At 36.0% G+C, this 19,593-nt stretch overlaps 1 protein-coding gene across 1 annotated transcript in view; it reads right to left on the reverse strand.

Moving 5' to 3' along the window:
* The window catches only part of PTPRQ (protein tyrosine phosphatase receptor type Q), a 99,233-nt gene that overhangs the window by 46,178 nt on the left and 33,462 nt on the right, over positions 1 to 19,593 (reverse strand). The window contains exons 20-26 of the mRNA XM_030960825.1: positions 16,649 to 16,802; positions 15,871 to 16,161; positions 15,371 to 15,646; positions 14,441 to 14,592; positions 13,156 to 13,297; positions 11,264 to 11,533; positions 1,295 to 1,627 (exon numbers count right to left, since the gene is read on the reverse strand). Of these exons, the coding sequence (XP_030816685.1) occupies positions 1,295 to 1,627; positions 11,264 to 11,533; positions 13,156 to 13,297; positions 14,441 to 14,592; positions 15,371 to 15,646; positions 15,871 to 16,161; positions 16,649 to 16,802 (1,618 nt within the window). The remainder of the gene's footprint in view (positions 1 to 1,294; positions 1,628 to 11,263; positions 11,534 to 13,155; positions 13,298 to 14,440; positions 14,593 to 15,370; positions 15,647 to 15,870; positions 16,162 to 16,648; positions 16,803 to 19,593) is intronic.

Genomic DNA, 19,593 nt, shown 5'->3' on the forward strand with positions numbered 1-19,593 from the left:
TGAGTTCTATCATTTTAATAGTAAGAAATCTCCCCAGAGCTGCTGGCTCAAGAGTTGCTTAAGTTGTGCAGAACTTCCATTATCTATTTTCTGCTCCGTTTGGGTTTTTTGGGTTTTTTCTTTCCCTTAATTTAAAATGTTGCACTGATTTATAGGCAGAGCTTCCCCATGAGTCACTGGACAAAGAAAGTAAGTGCACATGAGAATGACTCTGCAGCTGATTCCAGCACTTCTCAATCCCAAGGACTACTTCTGAGCTTTATAAAAAAGTCAGGCTGTTATGATGTTTACTATCACAGTGTCCACACATCACATGAGTATAAAAACCTGAGTGGGACAAGCTAAATATCTGGACCACTGAGTAGTCCTTGGTACACAGCTCTTTAAGCAACTGGTAGCTATATTATTATTATATTATTACTATTATTACTATTATTATTATTATTATTACTACTACTTTGAAAGGGGAAATTACTAAAAGAGATGTGATTAAGTCAGGCAATCTGTGGTGATTCTCAGTCGTTCTACAGAGGCCAGATCTAAGATATTGTCTGTCCTAGGATGGCTGCAAACTGGTAGGGAAGATCATATATTCCCATGACAACTGCCTAAATAATTTATGTTTCATGTCCCCTTCTCTCAAATATTTTGTGCTGACTTATATATGACAACTACCTCTTCACTTACTTGGAAACTTAAATCCTCAGCTGAGGCATGAGAGTTCTATTATGTGTCATGGCAATCCTGTACATGTTTCATGGCTACTCTGATTAGTAAACTCGGTAGGTGGATATGGTTTTGGATAGAAATCTTAATCCCTCAGAAACTATTGCTTCAATTCCATTGCACACAACAGGATTTCAGGATTTCAGGAAATTTTTGCAACTTTTTTTAGTCAAAGAATTTAAAAAATACTTTTACATTGGCACACCCCACAGGTGAATTTGTATTGAAAATGGCATATCAACTCATACCAGCAAAAATTCAGACTTACCAAGTCTACACGTGTAGTACAGCTGAGGATTGAAATACTGTTGGGTAAGTAGTAAATATAAAAGAGTACACAAAATACATTGAAGTATCAGTCAGTATTAGGTATGTACACCTACCACACAATTTATATATATATATATATATATATATATATATAGTAGGTCAAGAGTTGCTATAAATCCTTATTGACTTTACCAATATTGTAGGTCTATGAAGAAATAACTTCAACAAGAGTTCTTGTTATTTAAATGAACATCACATTGTTATAGCATTATGAAACATGGCAGACATCCTTACTTACAGCCAGGAAGGGTTTGAGTTGAAATCCAAGGTGAAGAACTGCCATAACCAACATTTGTACTGGCAGCAACAGCAAATCTGTACCATCTGTATTTTTTCAGTTCATACACTGTGTCTTCTATCCAGTCATCCATGACATTTTCATATAAATACTGATGCATCTCATATTCAATACATTCCATAGCCTCCCAGTCACTGCAGTGGATGGATTGTAGCTGGGTGGTAATCTTGTAGTTTTGAAAGTAGCCAAGGATAGATTTTGGTGATCTCCAATGCAAGGTCACACTTGTTGATTGCACATTGGAAAAAACAATATCCCTGGGAGCACTAGGAACTACAAATTAAAACACTTGTAAGATACCTTAATTTGAACGAAAAGTGGTTGCAACTATACGACTTTTATCCATTGTTGAAAACATATTTTAATAAACATATCTAAAGACCAAGATTCAAACTAATATGTTTAATAAGCAATATTTCCAATGGCATAAATCACAGTGTACATATTTAGGTAGCATACATTTACTATAGCTTTGAAATAAAGAAAAAAATTCTTGCAGGCATGGGATGTAGGACCAGTTTAGAGAGATGTGACATTTCTATTGCTACTTTTGGGTCACTGTTTCAACTAATGGAGGGAACATTACACAAAGTTATTTTTCTATGCTACCCATAACATCTTTTACTGTAGGTTCTAACTGGGGTTCTTCAGTCCTCATTAGAAATACTCATGTATCTCCTTCTATCTTGCTGGTACATGAAATCCTCACACAACACATCCAGGTAAGTTTTGTAAATCTCCTGTTACACCTTCTGAATGAAAAGTATCAATACATGCAATATATTTGTCTGGCATTATAGCAGTGCTTTACAAGAACATTAAGAGAAAGAGCCGAATAAAAGATAAAAAATAAAGTTCCCACAAACTTTGCTTCCACTTATTTATATGAAGTTATATTCACATCCATGAGACAGAAGCGGTGCTTATATGTACATACATATATGCATGTACACACATTTACCCTGTCTATATTGAGTCAGCAGTGTACTCCCAGATTTCACAGACCAGTTGAACATATGGTTTTGTGCTATATCACATAGTCATAGGGAAAGCTAATATTATCTCTAAGACTCTGTAAGATAATACTAATACTCTCTATGGCAAAAAACTGTGCAGAAAAATCAGCTCAGAAATCATTGTGTGCACATAGCTTTAAAGAGTGCTTTAGAGTCTTTGGGGGAAGAGGTATCACTGGTAAAAGAAAAACACATGATACATCCTCAAACTGAAACTGAAGAAATCCCAAGGCTTACATAAAGAGGAAAAGGATCCCAGACCAACGTTACTGGGGAAGAAAGAGAGAACACTCCTTTTTCTTTTCTTTCAGCCCTATGGGAATATCTGATGTTTGCTTTTGTCTGCAACAATTTGTTTATTAAAATTATCACAATATAATAAGATAAAACTTCTCCACTAAATATGGATATTTAACAAGAAATATAAATTCTGAATCAGACAAAGCTGTGTTGATGAAAAGGCTGAGAAATTAAAATCCTTTCAAATGAACCCAAAGCAGGAGTCTGCAGGAGAGAGAGTAGGCAGAGAACCACAGGCCATCTCTTGTTCTTCCACTGAGCTCTCATGCTCAAGTACCCAACCCCCCAACATGCAACAGCCCCATAGGCCCCTATCTTGCTACAGTCTAACCAGACACAGAATGAAAACAAACTATATTAAAAAAATCTTTGCTAAAGACAACTTCCATCATTATACTCCAGGCTATCAAAATTGAAGTTCTTTTTCTCTGCTGCTATTAGCATGAAGATAAGTACAGAAAGTAGTAAAAAATATCAAAACATGCAGTACCATTCTTGCTTGCTCAGATTTCGGGATGTAATAGTTAATTTGCCCCCTTTCAAAAAAATAACTGCAATATTGTCATAAAAACTATATAAGCTGTATTAGCTATTTTTGTAAATTACAAGAAATGTCCTAGTTCGACTACTACTATATGGAAAATAAAGGCAGAGAAATACTACATGGTTAGTAGAAAATACCTGTATTTTTCTTCCATAAATCTTCTATTCTGTTGTAATGTAACCTGTTAATATCTGTTAAGATACTGCAAAAATTTAACTTCTTGCACACTCAAATATGATAATGATAAAATGTGGGATAGAATCGAAAACTAACTATTGGGCTATATTCCAACCCAGATACTAGGGTTTGTCATAAAGCAGATAGTAACTGGTTAGTTGCTGGGTGTTAGAAGGAAGGTGGAAATATATACTTTAACTTGCTGAAATGTGCAGCTGGTTAAGCCCTGGCTGGCACAACTGCAGTCTCTGCACCTAAAACAAGGCAGGTTAAAGAGGTTGGTCACAGACAAAGGAAGAGCAATGCCTAGACACCATGGTGACTTTTCCTTCTTAAGGAGAGTACCTGGTTCTCTTATTTTCAACATGCAGGATGACATAAAAAATAACCAAGTGTTAGCAATTTTGCAGTAAAGAAGGAAAAGACGCTTGGCTTTGACAGAACTACAAATTGTATCAGGCAAAATGGTGGTGGCTTTGATTTGTGGGCTCTCTGGCAGACTAACAAAATTCTAATAAATCCAGGCTCTATGTGCCTTCCTTGTATTTGGAAAAGAGACAAACTCACTGAAAATGGGGGAAGAATGGAGGGTGGAGAAATGATGTTTCTCTTTCTATCTGTCCTTTTTCCCACTGACTGCTGAGGATGCCCATACACATTATCGTCACAAGGCTGAAGGGAACACCTGGGATTATCCCAGTAAGTAACACTACATGAAAACCACCATTTTAAAAGATAAACTTGCAGGTATCCTGATAGTAGACAATCAGACAAGCATTTCTTCTTTGACACAAAAGCTTGGACAACTATTTTATGTTGTCTTTTTTCCAGTTTATGAAGACCTATATAAACAAAATATTTGTAACCTAAAAATCAAGAGACAGTCAGCAGAATTCACAGTAAAATTTTCTCTGTCATTCTCTAGAAAGACCTTTAAAATGGAATCAGAGCCTTAAACGTTAGTCAGTTTAAAATCAAGCTAATTTTGTCTCCTTCCTTACCTAGGCAAATCAAACATAAATGTAATCACTCATTGGAACAAATGAAAAGATATGACCTGAAACTGGAGCAGATCAAAGAGCTTTGGTCCTAGGGCCCCAGTGAAGAGCAGTGACACCCAGCGGCACAGCATCTCTTGAACTTGGTGATTGTGTTCAGAGACAATTTCAAGACAGCTATGCTATTGGGTTACAGATACAAAGAGGATTACAATTACTCTAGCATGGAGAATCAGATTTCCATTCCTCAAGAATGACTAAAATTCCCCCAACTTTTTCTCTCCACAGATGGTACTGATTTGAACAAATCATTCCATGCTTCCTAGAGTAATCATGCAGCTTGTCTAAATTTTCTAAACATGACTTAACTATGATGAAGTGATCACTGTTCACACTAAAAATTATGGAATCCAGAAACTGCATATTTTTCAATTATTATTTCAGGTTACATTGGAACTGTATAAAAACTTATTATCGATTCTTATACATTGACAATTTGATATGTACCTAATGGGAATTGTATTATTAATCCAAATTTCCAGAAAGGTGCACTGAAAGAAAGGGCATGAAAAAGGTTATGACTGTGGTATTGTAAGAAACTAATTGCTGAGGACGGTTCTCTGATTGGCTAGTGGAAATTCTCATCCTAATCCCAAATTTAAATTTCCCAAGAATCATACATAGGATCCCTTAAGTCTCATCACATATCTCACAGTCTTTCCCTATTGTATTATGTTTGCTATAATTCAGCTATCTCTGGGAGTAGGGAGTTTTTCTAAGTCTGAAACATTTGGTGCAATGTACTCCACCTAATTTCCCATTTAATAGCTTCTAATTCAGCTCTTGAAAGCCAGCCAGGGAGCTGGCAGAGAGGCTAACCATGAAATGCTGGTGAATTCAGTTTTTGGAATGGAAGAGGAATGAGGTATTTTCAGATTCATCTCCCATTGTTCATATGATGCCTAAATTTCAATGAAAAATAACTGAAATCAGATCCGCATGGGATTTTAAGCTCCTAAAACCTATTTACATGCCTGAGCTCTCACTGAAGTTGACAGAAAGTTAAACACCTAAATAGAAGTTAGTTTGGCAGATCTCAGCCCTATGCTCGTCTGGCTACAATGCTAATCAGTCCTTCCAAAGCTGGTGGACTGCTCTGGAGTAAGTTTTTATTTGATAACATAAATAAAAGGAAATTCTTGGTAGAAAAAGCACTAGTACTTGTGGAAAGGCTCATATCAAGTTGAAATTGGCCAGCAGAACTGGTTTAAACTAACAAAAAAACACTTGGTAGAAAACACCTTATTCACAATGCAAAGATAACCTGAGGGCAGCAAAGGACACATACACAAATCTACTGAGAAAAGAGAGGTTATGACTTTCTGTAGAGACTTTTGTGGAAAGCAACAACTACAGCTGCACAGGCCGTGAACAGAAGACAGTAATATGATATGGCATAGTTCCTAACAAAGTTAATAAAAAAAAGCCAGCCTACAGAACAGCTGCTTGTAGCTGGAGTTTGGATGAAAAGGACTGCGGCAGCCTGGAAGTCTGTTGGGTGGTATTAAGAGCGTCAATAGGAGGAAAGCGAAGAACAAAGGAGAACCGACAACAGTGGGCACACACCAAAAAAAGTCTTCAGAAAATAGAAATAACTGAAAAGAAATATTCTGTATTGACTATCTCTATTAAATTTTGAAAGTTTAGTTACACAAATGAGTTCCATGGGTTAAGCTGATAACCCTAATCATACCAAATACTAATCAGGTATAGAATGCTAACTTCAGGAGGATTCATCATGATACAAAGTCCTGCTTAGTATAAATATCATGAATAGGACTCAAATTATTTTGCTAAAATGGGACTCAAATTATTTTACATAAAAAATGTAAAAAACTGTAGGCTATTTTTCCCATGATTTGGGACTGACATTATCAAACATGCTTCAAAGGAAATTGCACAGTTGAGAGCATGTCTTAAAAGAGCCTCTGTGGACCATGTTTCTCAGTCCTTAGCACATTAGAAAACTCAGTGTCCAGCTGTGGGATCTAAGTACTGAAAAATAAAATCATGCAAATCTAGAGAGAAATGCACTTCTTTAAGCTAAAAAGAGTAGTGAAAAGCTGCCTGTACTCAAGTCTAAATGTTCAGCTTTCCATTAAACTAAAACATTGTCTGCTGTTCAGTAAACATTTGTATTTGACCTGTAGATGCTATCCATGTCAGCTTTGTACATATGTCACCACCATTTCTTATATAGTAATGCAGAGTTGAGCTAGTCCTTACATAAAAAGACAAAAATTCCTTTATCGTATGCTATATGAATCATCTAAATTATCAACTTTCTTATCACACCAGTACAATTTCATTGTACCAAGTGATACTGCATTTTTCTAGTGAAGATTTCCCATCAGCCTCAAAGCCATCAACTTAAATTTGGACCAGACAAATAATCATAAGATGTAAAGAAGTCCAAATTACATAAAGAAAATTACATCTGGAAAAAAATTCGTCATCTTGGAAAGAAATGTTTCAAAGATTCTTATTCCTAAATTCACTCTGAAATTTTTGGATGATTTTACTTTAATACAATTTTAAAGTGTGAACTTGCAGCAGGGATTGAACATGTGAAACACACAGCCCTTTTCTGCAATAGTGACAAGGGACACTGAAGCTCTGCCATTTCCAATTCAGTGGCTCTTCAGCAGGCTGATTCCTCAGGATAACCAGGGCAAAACATCCACGCTGCACATCCTACTTACAGCTTTAAGAACCACTTGAGGGCATGGGTTTAAATATTCTTCCAGTGCATCATGGTCATCTGTCATTTTCTTCACTACTTAATGAGGAAAATCATGTAACACCAGCTCAGAGCTGTCATGAACTGCCAGATCCTGAGAAAAGGATTTATGATGACGGAAACAGCATTTCCTTGGATGTGAAGATGGCGTTAAACTCTTGCTATGCTTTGTGCTTCTCAAAGGTCTTGATTAAAAAAGCCCACATTTTCCAGTGGGAACCGGCATTCTGGAGATACAAATCCAGAACCTTTAGAGTGCAGAGAGTAACGACATTTTGTGCACATATAACAAAAGATGATGCTAATTTGCCACCTCCACACCAAAAGACCTGAGAAACTTTCCCATCACCAATTCCTTTAGGTACTACTCTTCTTTATTCAGAAGGTATACTTCTGTGTAAAGCCATAAGTTAATGGCCTGGAAAATGAAGCCCAGTTTAAATGAAAAAATGCTTCTTGGGCAAATTCCTAGCCATATTTCTTTTAAATGCAAAGTCATCATGAATGCATCTCTGTTTAGCAGAAAACAAATGGTAACGACTGTCACTGGAGTACAGTGAGGGCCTCAACCTCTTCTTAGACTGTGTTCAGGTATAATATCAGGTATGACTAGCAGCAAGGGGGAGAAGTGGGGAAATTACTCTCTGTGTCTTAATACTGCAATCAATATGATTAACATTCTCAGAAAACACTGAACAGTCTATAAAGAAAAATCTAAATGAAAAAAATTTAAAGCAGAAGCAGTTTTCTTTTTATTATTCAAGCTTTGGATACCCCCAGGTGCTTTTTTAATTGTTCTATTTTTATTGTAAACTGAATGACTGTTACACTTGTCCCAGATTTGTGAGTTAACTGAATATTCACAGCTTTAGTGTGCTTTTTCAAGAAGTTTCCTACTGTTTTATGGCTGTCTCTTGCTTCTAAAAATTCTTTCAACCTTAATGAAATTTCATTTTAGTAAGTGCATTATCTTGAAAATAATCCAAGGATATATATTCAGTCATAAAATCCTAACTCATTTATGCATGTGTACATATACTATATTATCTTTCATATCCCTTATAATGTATTTAATCACAAACTAATACTACCACTACAAAGCTGAGAGCTTTTATAACATACTGCAACCTGGCAGAGGTGGTTTACCATGACAGTGGAGCTAGATTAGACAAAAAACACTACTAATCTCCTCATAAATTTAAGTTTCATGATTGATGTTTAATTTTACCCAGTTATGAACAAATTTACCTCAAAAAAGGCAAACATTCTTGCCAAGAATTTAAAGGTCAAATGCTATGCAGTGAGACACTGAGCCAAATTCAATTTCACTTTATGTCAGAAATAAATGCATTGTCAGTGACTCAGTGCTGGCTACATATTCTGTGACTAATCTTAGACCACCATAAATAAGAAGCTGACAACAGCTATAAAACTGTTTCCATTCCCATCCATGAATCTCCAATTCCTAGTATCCAGTCACTACAAAACAATTCATGCAAACACACAGCTAAGGAAATGTCCTAATAATAACTAGTTTGTTGTAAATATGACTAAGCAACAACAAAGCAAGAAAGGATAAGTGCAGAGTTTGTGGCAAAAGTACATGTGTTGTAGTATAAATCCTTCACTTAGGAAAACTCCCAGTGATAAGACACATGAAACAAATGTTACAAAATAAAGACTGGGTTTTTTTTTTCCCTGCTAGCACAACTCCTTATAACATGGACTATAAGACACTACCAGTCTCTCCCTAAAGCCCAGGCTCAATCCACAGCTTTCTCAGTCTTTCCTCAAGCACTAATTAATATCCACTCCCAAATTTCTCAGAAATCCCAACAATTAACTTTCTCAGGTGTCAGGCTTCTTTATCACTGCTAGAAGCCTTTCCCCCATCCTCCAAGATCCAAGGAAGTCTCCTGTTCTCCTCTGTTACCAGAGGGTAGCATCCCTCCTAGGCAGCTATCTCCAAGTCTGAACTCCATGCGCAGGTTCAGTCTTGCTCTGGCTCTGAGGGTTGGCTGCTCAGCAGCCATGGTGTAAAAGAAAGCTTTGAGTGTTCTGACTGCATTTGAGAAATGTCCAGAAATGCAGGAACACGTTTCTAACATTGAGCACAGCAGCTCAGCTCACTACATTATTTCCAGACAACACTGTAAAATGTTGTGTAAGGGTATGCTGGTGTCTACTACTTAAACAATGCCTTTGCCTTTTCAAAATTGGATTTTGAGCCCTGCTGATGAACAGAAGCTTCTGAGCAAACAAGAGGACAGATGAACCAGGCATAAATTGCCAAGGTTCTGGAAAGAACGAGACTATCAGGGATCACAAACTGGCAGAATTTGTAGGGGAGCTGTTGACAAGGAAGCCAATTTAGGCAGAAAATATTAATCAGAAAAGTGTATGAATGTGCCACATCATAGTTCAAATAACAGATGCGGCCAGGCTTTAGTGGGATAGACTGTATCATGAGGAGGGGCAGTCATCAAAGTACAACCCTGGCTATTTTCACAATGATGGCCAAAATATGCCAGCCAGAGGCTTGTCCTCATTTGGAACTCATCCATTTGATCTGGAACCATAGCAGCAGTAGTTCAGCTGACAACACAGACGTGGTCTAGATTCATTCAGACATGCACATTCACAAGTTAATTTTAAGAAATTTGGAAATCAAAGCTCATAATGGGAGACCAAGGCTTTGCAGACAGGAGGGATCCAGTGCAGGTGCATGACACTCAGGAAGTAGCAACAGGGAATCTAAGAGTAAGGGTAAGTCTGAGCTCCCCCAAGTTCGATGTCTGACTCAAGTCTGCACAGCTGAGCTGCTCCCCTTCATTTCTCATTCTGAACCAAAACCTTGCTCCTGACACAGAGTTTTGTGTTTATTATTTGCCAGATCTGAGAAAATTCACTCTTTCAGTTGAAGTATATGCAAGTGCTGCAACTCATCTTTTAAGCTATTCAAAAACTTAGTAATAAAGTATTACAAAAGCTAGGTTTGTTTTCTAAGCCTCTGGGGTACAGTAGTGCTCCTCCATCCCACCCCTGTGTTTTCTAACTACCCAGCTTTTCTGAAATAGAGACTTCCTCAAATCCATTGCATAAATTGATCTCATTTAAGATAACACACACAAAAAAAAGAGCTAAATGCATTAATTTCTCCTGTAATTTAGAAGAAATGTGAAATCTTATCTGGATGCTTCTCATTTTACATATTTTTTTTAATTTTTATATTTAACTAGCACCAAAGGAGAAAAAAATCCCAATAAATAGTCCCAAGAGTAAAAATCATCCCTGACTGGAGGGCTGAAATAGGCCTGTACTTCCTGATTCAGATTTGAGCTCCTCTTCACTTTCAGCTTAGAAGATAGGTACACAGCTATTCACATAGAACTAATTCTATTTTGCATAGAATATCATCTCCATGTTTCATATGTCAAATGAAAGCACTGCCAAGATTAGGTGAAGTGTGTGTGTGGAGAGAAAAAGGAAGACAGACTTTGGGTAACAATTTTTCCCTTCAATGCCAGAAAACCTGTCTACATTTTTCTTTGTGTTTCGCTCACAATTTTCCTTCTTCTTTTAAAAAATCCTACCCATGAAAAGTTATGAAAAAGTTTGCTTGTAGAGGCTAAATTCTTCTCAATTTCCTGAATTCAGAACAGTTTTATTGCCATTGAATTCATATCACTGTCAGTTAGTAAAAGCAAAACAACAAAAATTTCACTCTCAAAAATTTTTTCATACATAGTCTCAAATATGCTAAATAGGCTAGAAACAAGGCAGATATTATATGACAAAAAGTAATAGGTGATCATAAATGAATAAAATAACTATTCAAACTCACATAGAAAAAGGTGTTCTCATTGTGCTTTTAAAAATGGCAATTTATTCTCATCACTAGGTGTGTTCTAAAGCAGGAGAAAGAGGAAGCCCTGTTTCTCTTCATTCACTATTAGCAAGAAATTTAAACAACAGAATGATTTAACTGCCTGTATTGAAGCAGTTTTTCCATGCCTGTGTGTTTCATAGTCATCATTTAAATTAAACAAAAAAATAACTTGAATAATTATTTACCTTTTTCTGGAAGTGTACTGGCATTGCATATCTGTTCTTCACCATCACCAGCAGACGTTGCAGCTTTTATTTTAATTTGATAAGTAATGTTGGAAAGCAGATTTCTAAAATTATGCAGTGTACCAGAAGATGAAAAATTTGTAGAATTTCCTTCAATTGCTATGATGTAATGTGTAATTATGCCATTGGCTGAAGCAGGAGGGTCCCACTGCACTAGGATCGATTGCCAACTCGTTGCAATACAGCGAATGTTCTGTACAGCATCTGGCACTTAAAGGATACACAGGCACCAAAGATTAACATGCACACACAACTAAAATTGTAATCACACAACAATATCATTAGAGAAGCAGACACAGCGTTCATAGCGAGAGTCAAACACTGCAGTGTCAGACAAATTAATAAAAAAACACATTGAAAGAACAATACTATGACTTTGTCCTCATTAGATGATTCTTTTCCAACTGCTATGAATGTGACTCATTTTAGTACTTCAGAGAAAAGAGGCCATCTATGTGGCTTCTTCCTAGTTGTGGGCTTCAGTTTTGTTTCCCCAACAAAACTTTATGCCCATATTTCCCCCATGTGTTTTTAAACACAGTGTACTATAACATACACAGTATACATACTCTATTATCTACTGCATATACATAGCAACAGCATCAACAGTAGAAGCTCCTTATTCATCTATTTTCTTATATGTCTGTCAGCCTTATTTCTTTCAGGCCCTATATTACATTTCTCTCTACAGAGGTCACTGGGCAGATTTCAGAGTTTTCATATCAATTCTTTCAACTTATTTTTTCCCATCTATTTGCTGGCTGAAGCAAAAGAAATTTTTTAAAATACTCATAAAAAATTAATGAAGGTAGAAAATACTACAATCACTTTGAAAACAGTGTGATTATGTATGAACAATTGGTTAAAGAGAAATAAAGAAAGTAACACAAATATGGAATGTCAGTGATGAAATGAAACAACTGATGGATGACTATGGCTTTTGAAGAGCACCACATTCAGCTGCAGGAGTTCAACAGCCAAACTGAACCAGCTCAGTGATGGTCCAGATTTCTGATGGTGTTGTAACTCTTTGGTACAATAAACTGTAAAACTCTTCCCCAGAAACTCTTCTTTACTGGTTCTGGAAAGAGTCTTCACTGGAAGCATGATCTTAGCAGACCTGTAGTCATCATATGGGATCTTTTTATTTTGGGGTATGCTCCCTTTGCTAACATTGTAGAGGAACCTGGGAGCCCCCTAACCCACGCTTGTGCCCTGGCACTGACAGCTCTTACAGAGCTGGGGGTTGCTCTGACCTGGAAAAGGAGTTTTGTTGTGCAAAACTGGTTTTGCACAACAGCCAGTTTCACAAACCCACAGGCTCTCTTTAGTGAATCGTATGTATTTCACTTTTAGTGGCTAGCTTCCTTCCTAAAATAAATTCTAAAAAGAAAAAAAAAAGTTTAAAAATTTCTATTTGTCTAATATAATTTCCAGTTCACTTGCCAATCTTTTATCCAGCTGCTTTTGATACTGCTAGTGTTTCAGTTATTTTCACAGGGATCTGAATTATTGCTTTGATCTGCAAAGACTGATACCTACCTAATTTTCCTCCCTTTATCTGTGTTGCTATTAAAAGATTTATAGTAGCCATATAAGCCTCTCATTTCAGATGAGGACATTTTTAATTCTACACTTCCGAAATCAGACTTCAAACCTAGTCTACAATAGGAATGTGAATCAGTGCTACACAGGCAAGAGACAATGAGTTAGTGTTAGGTTATATTTTCTTTGGAGAGAAGAGGAAGACTTTTGTTCAACCATACAAGGAAAACACATATAAATGTATTTAAAACTGTCAGAACTGCAGCTTAGAAAAAGTCATATCTAACCTGATTCCATCGTTGTAAAGTGGACAGCATTACTGAACTGATTGCCATTCCCAAGCTTGGTAAACGCAGAGACACTGATAAAATAAGGGCTGTATGGTTCTAATCCAATAATGTTTGCCTCATGGTTTGAACCTGAAATGTTCTTAAGGAAGAAAATATTATTAGTACACAATTAATCTCTAGAAACATTGTAGCCTTCACCTTGAACCTACTGAAATGAACAGAAAATTTACAGCCATGGTTTTGCCTCTTCCACTCTGAGTAGCTTTCAAACACTGAAAAGTATTTCCAGCTTCACATCAACCCCTCTCACCTTCTACTTCCTTACAGATCTTTGGTGGTTTCTATGAAACTACCTAAAGAATGTGTTTCCAAAAGTAGCTGGCTGTAGAATCCAGTTTCTCTTTCACAGCTCATAGTGGCTTTCAGGCTTTATGGAAGAAACTGGGATGATGCCAGCGTTTCCTCCCACAATGGGGAATAACAGCAGACCTCACTGCAGCATTGTCTTTTCCTGCAGCTTTTACAAGCATCTCAGATGAACAGGGTTCACTACATAGTTTCCAAGCTTGAGATGCAATCCTGACCTCAGCTTGCTGCCTTTGCAGTTCACGGAACATTCCTTGAGGCCACCCAAGCAATCAGATTTAAGCCTTGATCAAATTTTGTAAGTCATAAAATTACAGATCCATAGAATGGTTTGGGTTGGAAGGTGCCTTTGAAGACCATCCAGTTTCAACCTCCATACTGTGAGCAGGGAACCTTCCATAAGACGGGGTACTCAGAGCTTCACCCAGCCTGGCCCTGAACATTTATATAGTATCTACTTCAGTTACAATTTACTCAGTCCTTATTCTTCAATTTTTTTTTAATGAAGACCTCTGAACAGCTTTTACTATTTTTTAAGATGGTAAAAATTTTTGTATCTTTAAAGTCCATAAGGTACTAAATAGTTAAACAAAGGTAGCCACAAAGCAACTAACTTCTGTCATTTTCTAACATCAAGCTTACACTAAAATACCAAGTAAGATTAATAAATATCACTGTTAATGAAACATTAGAAGCTCAAAGCACATTAAAATCAAACAATTTTTCCTGTTTAATTTGAAAAATTGAATTACTAGTATGGTGGGATGGAAAATAAACTGTCTTAGCAAATAGGAATTTATAGGAGCTTCATAATTCTAGGAGCATAACAGACATTTAAAATATTGGCCAAAACTTTTTTTTCCTAAAGCATGAAAAAATACTTTAAAAGATTATACACTCTTAATTATAAACATACCCAAAAAAATAGTTTTTCAGTGTTGTTTTGATAAATCTTAAAATTATATCTCATAATAACACCATTTGACTGGGGACTTGGATCCCATTTTAGCCACACAGAATCTGCGGTGTAGTTGATAATGGTCAAATTCTGGGGTGGAGCTAATGGCACTGCAAAAGAGAAATGCTAGTGAGTACCAAATCACAAATACTCCAGGCAAAACAATACAGGAGAACATAGGCACTTTTGTTAAAATTTGTATTGGAACTCAAGCCAACAGTACTTTATTGCTATTTACATCTTTTTTCTTCCTCTTTGACATGAAACAAATTCCATTAATCCAGAATACATGTTTAGTCAGCAAGGGATCTTTTTAGAGATCTAACAAATCTATTAATCACTTAAACATCCCTGCTGTCAGAACTAAGACATTTATCAGAAGTCGTATTACATATATAACTGGAATGCAATACATTTTGCTTCCTCCACCCATATATGGACCACAACTCATCATACATTTAAAAGATGTGTAATTTACCATGCAGGGGAGAGGAGGTCCATGTACAGGAGAACTGTGTGAATGTGTCAGAAATATTTCCATGTTTTATCATTTTTCAATTACAGGGGGGATGAAGAGAAAGGTACTCTTGTTTGCTTCACAATCCGTGACACTTTGCAAACCATAACACATTCCAAAGGCAAAAGATATTTCTTCATGGGGTTATTTTTGTAATCCTGTGCAGAATGTGACCTCCTCTTGTGCACTGTGGCAGGAGGAGGAGCACTCAGGAAACACTTGCCTTGCAGTGCTTCCTTCGCCTGAAAGCTCTTCACTCACTGACCAATGGAAAATTAATCCTTCATATCAACAGGTCTGATGCTCAGATCTAGGATGGATGCTGTAATAGAGCTGATATTTTGAAGTTGTTTACAATTGAATTTGCTCACCTGACTCATCTGTGTAGAACTGAAGCACAGCAGAGGGACCAGGTCCTTTTATTGTTCTGGCAGCTGCATAAATGCTGTACAATGTGAATGGCAGAAGATCTTCCAAAATGATAAAATTATTGGTGGTAGAGAATGAGCTATTCATTTCTGGCCCAAATAAATTTAAATCATAATGTATTATAATACCATTTGGCTTAACAGGAGGGTCCCATGAAAGCATAACTGAGGTAGTTGAGAGATTTGAAAATGTTTTCATTACAGGTGCTGATTCTGGGACTATATGAAGAAATAAGAAAGAGAAAAGCAACTATAATCTCAGAAAATATGAGTTACAATGAAAAATTCTATTTCAGTCTTAAAATAGAAACATGCAGCAGTTGTTTGTGTCACTGTATTACAGAAACACTAAATGAAACAAGAAAAATAAACAATTTTTTCTTTTAGAAAGCTATTTGGGTTTTTTTAAATATATTTCTTTAGGAATTAATAAAAAGTCTTACCATCTTCATCAGTTCTTATGTGAAGACTCAGAGTATGCCGTTCAGAAGATCCTTTATCAGTGGCTGGTGTGATTTTCAGAATGTAATCAGTGTATTTCTCCAGATCATCAAAAATTATGCTTGTGTTGTAAGTAAGGAAAGATAATATCTTACTGGTTCCCAGTTGCATTAAACTTAGAGAAACATGAAAGAAGACTAAGCCATTTGGCTGGGATGGTGGAAGCCAGCTTACATTTACAGAAGATGAGGAAATGTTTTGATAGATCAGATTTTCAACAAAACCTTCTGGGACTATGAGAGATAATAAGCAAAAAATTAAATGCATGGATTACAGTAATAAAACATCCAAACCCCAACCAGAAATAACTGTTCAAAATATAATTAATCTGAAAGTGTCAGTTACAATATTTTTTACAACTTTTAAAAATAATTTGTGTTTCAATATCAAAATCAAAATGGTTGAAGGTATATATGAATAATCATTTCTGTTAAATTTCTGTAGGAAAAGAGTCTTAATGAAAGCTTAAGACAATAATTTTATTGTTTGTATCCACAGAGGCTTGTGCTCCACGTTCTATGTGCTCTAGTATTTGAAAGACTCAGATCAAAATGCCTTCCTTGCAAAGATAAATATTGCAGCATCAAAAAACCACATTTAATGGTCTTTTTTAAACTTTGCCATCATAACAGTAAAATAACTTTTAAGTAAGAAAATATTTAATAAATATTTAATAAAAGCACTAATATACAATGAGCACTAAAAAAGTTATTAACTTACTGTCCTGATCTGTATACACATCTATTTTTTCACTGGTTTTGTTTCCATCTCCAAATGCTGTGCTTGCAGTTAACCACAAAGTATAATGGCTGTATTTTGCCAAGTCATCCAGCACTACACTGACATTGCTGTCATTACCATAACTTGTGAAATTCTAAAGAGAGAAATAAAAGAAAATGTTACCACATAAAATGCTTTTTATTCATTGATTTCTCTTTCTAGTGCCCCATTTAGCCATCACCACCACCAGCAGGAGACATGATTCACCATAGCACTCAGAAGACATAAGCCTATGCTTTGACTCCTAATGAGTACTGATTTTTTCTGAGATACTTGATGTTATGATGTCTATTTATACCCCCTGTAAGTACTACAGAGTACATAATTGGCTTCTTCTATTGTTTGTAATTGTTGAATGCCAATTCAGGGATTAAAACTGTAATATTGCAGTGTGTTTATCCATATTTCATCAAGAAAATGACCAAAAACCCCAGCATCTGCTAATTGTTTTTAGATTACATGAATCACACATGCTTTGACTGATCATTGTTAATCAAACCAAAGGATGTCTCTCTCTTTAATCTATTTTTATGAGAGTAGATTTTGAACTTGAATCTTTCAGTAGCAGAGATCTCACCACACCCCTTGATAAACTGTTCCTTTTGCTAGTTGTCCCTTGCAGTAACACCATGCCATTATCTCTAAGGAAGTATCTATAGTGAGTGGGCTCATGTTAAACTGAAGGCATCAACACAATTTTTTTTTCCTTTGTGCAGTTTCTTGCTATGGAAAGAATAGGAGCAGAACCCATTCCCAGTGTCTTTTGAACTATATAAAAAAATGTCATTAATACTGTGACTGCAACAGCAAGTTAGTGCTCAGATCAGCACCTCTAAGGAGGCCATTCCTATTTAGAATCAACAATTTTGGAAGGTGAAAAGACAAAATATAAAGGCTATTATTTATGTAAGTTCAGCTACACCACATAAGTTCAATCAGTTGAAGTTGAATGTGTTGAATCATCCACTGATTTACAGGAACCTGACTTAGATGATTCAACACAGTTTGGTTAATGGTTTGAAAATTGTTGAGAAGTTATTTAGCCCATAAGCATATTCAGATCAAGCTTTGGGTAGCAAGTCCAATCTTCACTGCTGATTCAAAGAGCCAGTAGCATTTCTCTCCAGCAGCCACGTTGTCCTATTGAGCAGATGGCATGGACAGCACTTCTCAGGACCAAAGAAATCCTAACTTTCCTACACAGCAATATTTTGCCTAACCCCCTGATCAATTCCAGCTATTTGGCCTGCCCCCTATTTTTGGTGTTAGATCAAATCCACACCCTCCACTTCTTTAAAATGCAAGTTAGTTTTCAAGGATTTTTTTTTCTGAAAAAGAAAGGCTGTGATATGCTTTATCAAACAGTTGAATCCATACTGTGCAAACTGATTGTTCAGTATGCAATCTTTATGTCTGTCACTAATGTCTGTCACATATCAATTTATATACCTAATGCAACACTTCACCAATTTTTTGTAGGGGCAAAATATTTTTATTTTTGCAGAAAACAATAGGTGACACTCTCATTCATTTCCCTGAGATTTTTACGTCTGTATCTGAAGACCTAGTTTTGCCTGCAGTCACTAGTACTGACATAACATAAATAAGTAAACAGTTTGGCAATGAAAACTTAAACCTTTGTTTTGAATGCAGACCAGAAGCTGCACAAATTGTGAGTATAACTTTTCTTAATTTAATGAATATGAGTATCCACTCATTAAATTACTATAATACACTGTTAGTTTTGCCCAATAGATTAGGTTAAGTCAACATCAGTCAAAATACAAAAAATTCCACCTTACTATATGACTTTCTTCTAGAAGAAGTTTGGATTTCATACTAGCTTCACACCTAACTGAAAAAGGCTGGAAAGAGCTTTGTTATATTTGGTAAGTTAAGATACAGGAAACAGCAGATCAGATTCTAAGGTATTTAGTTAAACTTTCTGATACTCAAGCAAGGTATGACAGAAAACATCATCTGGCCCAGAGGAAGAATTCTAATACCCTCTTGTTGTTACTATTAGTATTATTGTTAGCAACAATTAGTAATTTATAGCAACATGTAATAATCAGATTTTTTTTTTAAATAGGACCTTAAATAATTACCTGAGTTTTCAAGGTAAAAATGTCAAGGCTACCACATCAAGTTTAGATCCTAGATTTAATGGGAGTTTATTGATATGAACAGCTGAAAATTCAACACTTAGTTTAAAAAGGCCTTTACAATTTAGGCAGCTGTCTGGCAGTTAAGGACTCAGCGAACCAACATGAATAACAGGGTTTTGGTGGGTCAACAAAAACTATTTTAAGAGGTAGCTCCTTTACTGTGAGAACCCCAAGGAGATATCTCTAACTACTGATATGACAAAATATTAGGAAAAAATATTAGGGAAATTCAAAAATATGAGGAAAAAAGGAGCACATAGTTAAGAGTAACAGTAAGCAGGAAAAGCTGTGTGGGTACAAACTGAGAAAAGATGAAACTTGTACTAATTGTACCCTGGGGATAGAACACTTTAGGAAGTTTTACAATTAACTGTGGCTGTAGATGAAAGCAAACAGCTTAGGATCTTTGGCTACAGCTGAAGAAATTCTTCCTTCTGTCCCTTTCTTCATCCACACATGAAAGAAGTTTTGACATAGCAAAGTATCAGATTATTAAAAGCAGCTAAGTGTAAGCAATACACTCAAGCCATGAAAGCGTCAGCAGAAACTAGTATCTTCTTCACCTCAGGAAGTGGCAGACATTTCCAGTGGCATAAAGCTGTAGTTAGCTGTATAAGGAAAACATGGTGATGCTCTTATGCACTGTTAAGCTTTTACCTCTGTTCTGTTTTCTTTTTTAAGTTCATTGCATTGCATTCTTGTTTTGAGTCAGAGGAT

Source organism: Camarhynchus parvulus, chromosome 1A (genome assembly GCF_901933205.1).
Source record: "Camarhynchus parvulus chromosome 1A, STF_HiC, whole genome shotgun sequence".
Taxonomy (NCBI): domain Eukaryota; kingdom Metazoa; phylum Chordata; class Aves; order Passeriformes; family Thraupidae; genus Camarhynchus; species Camarhynchus parvulus.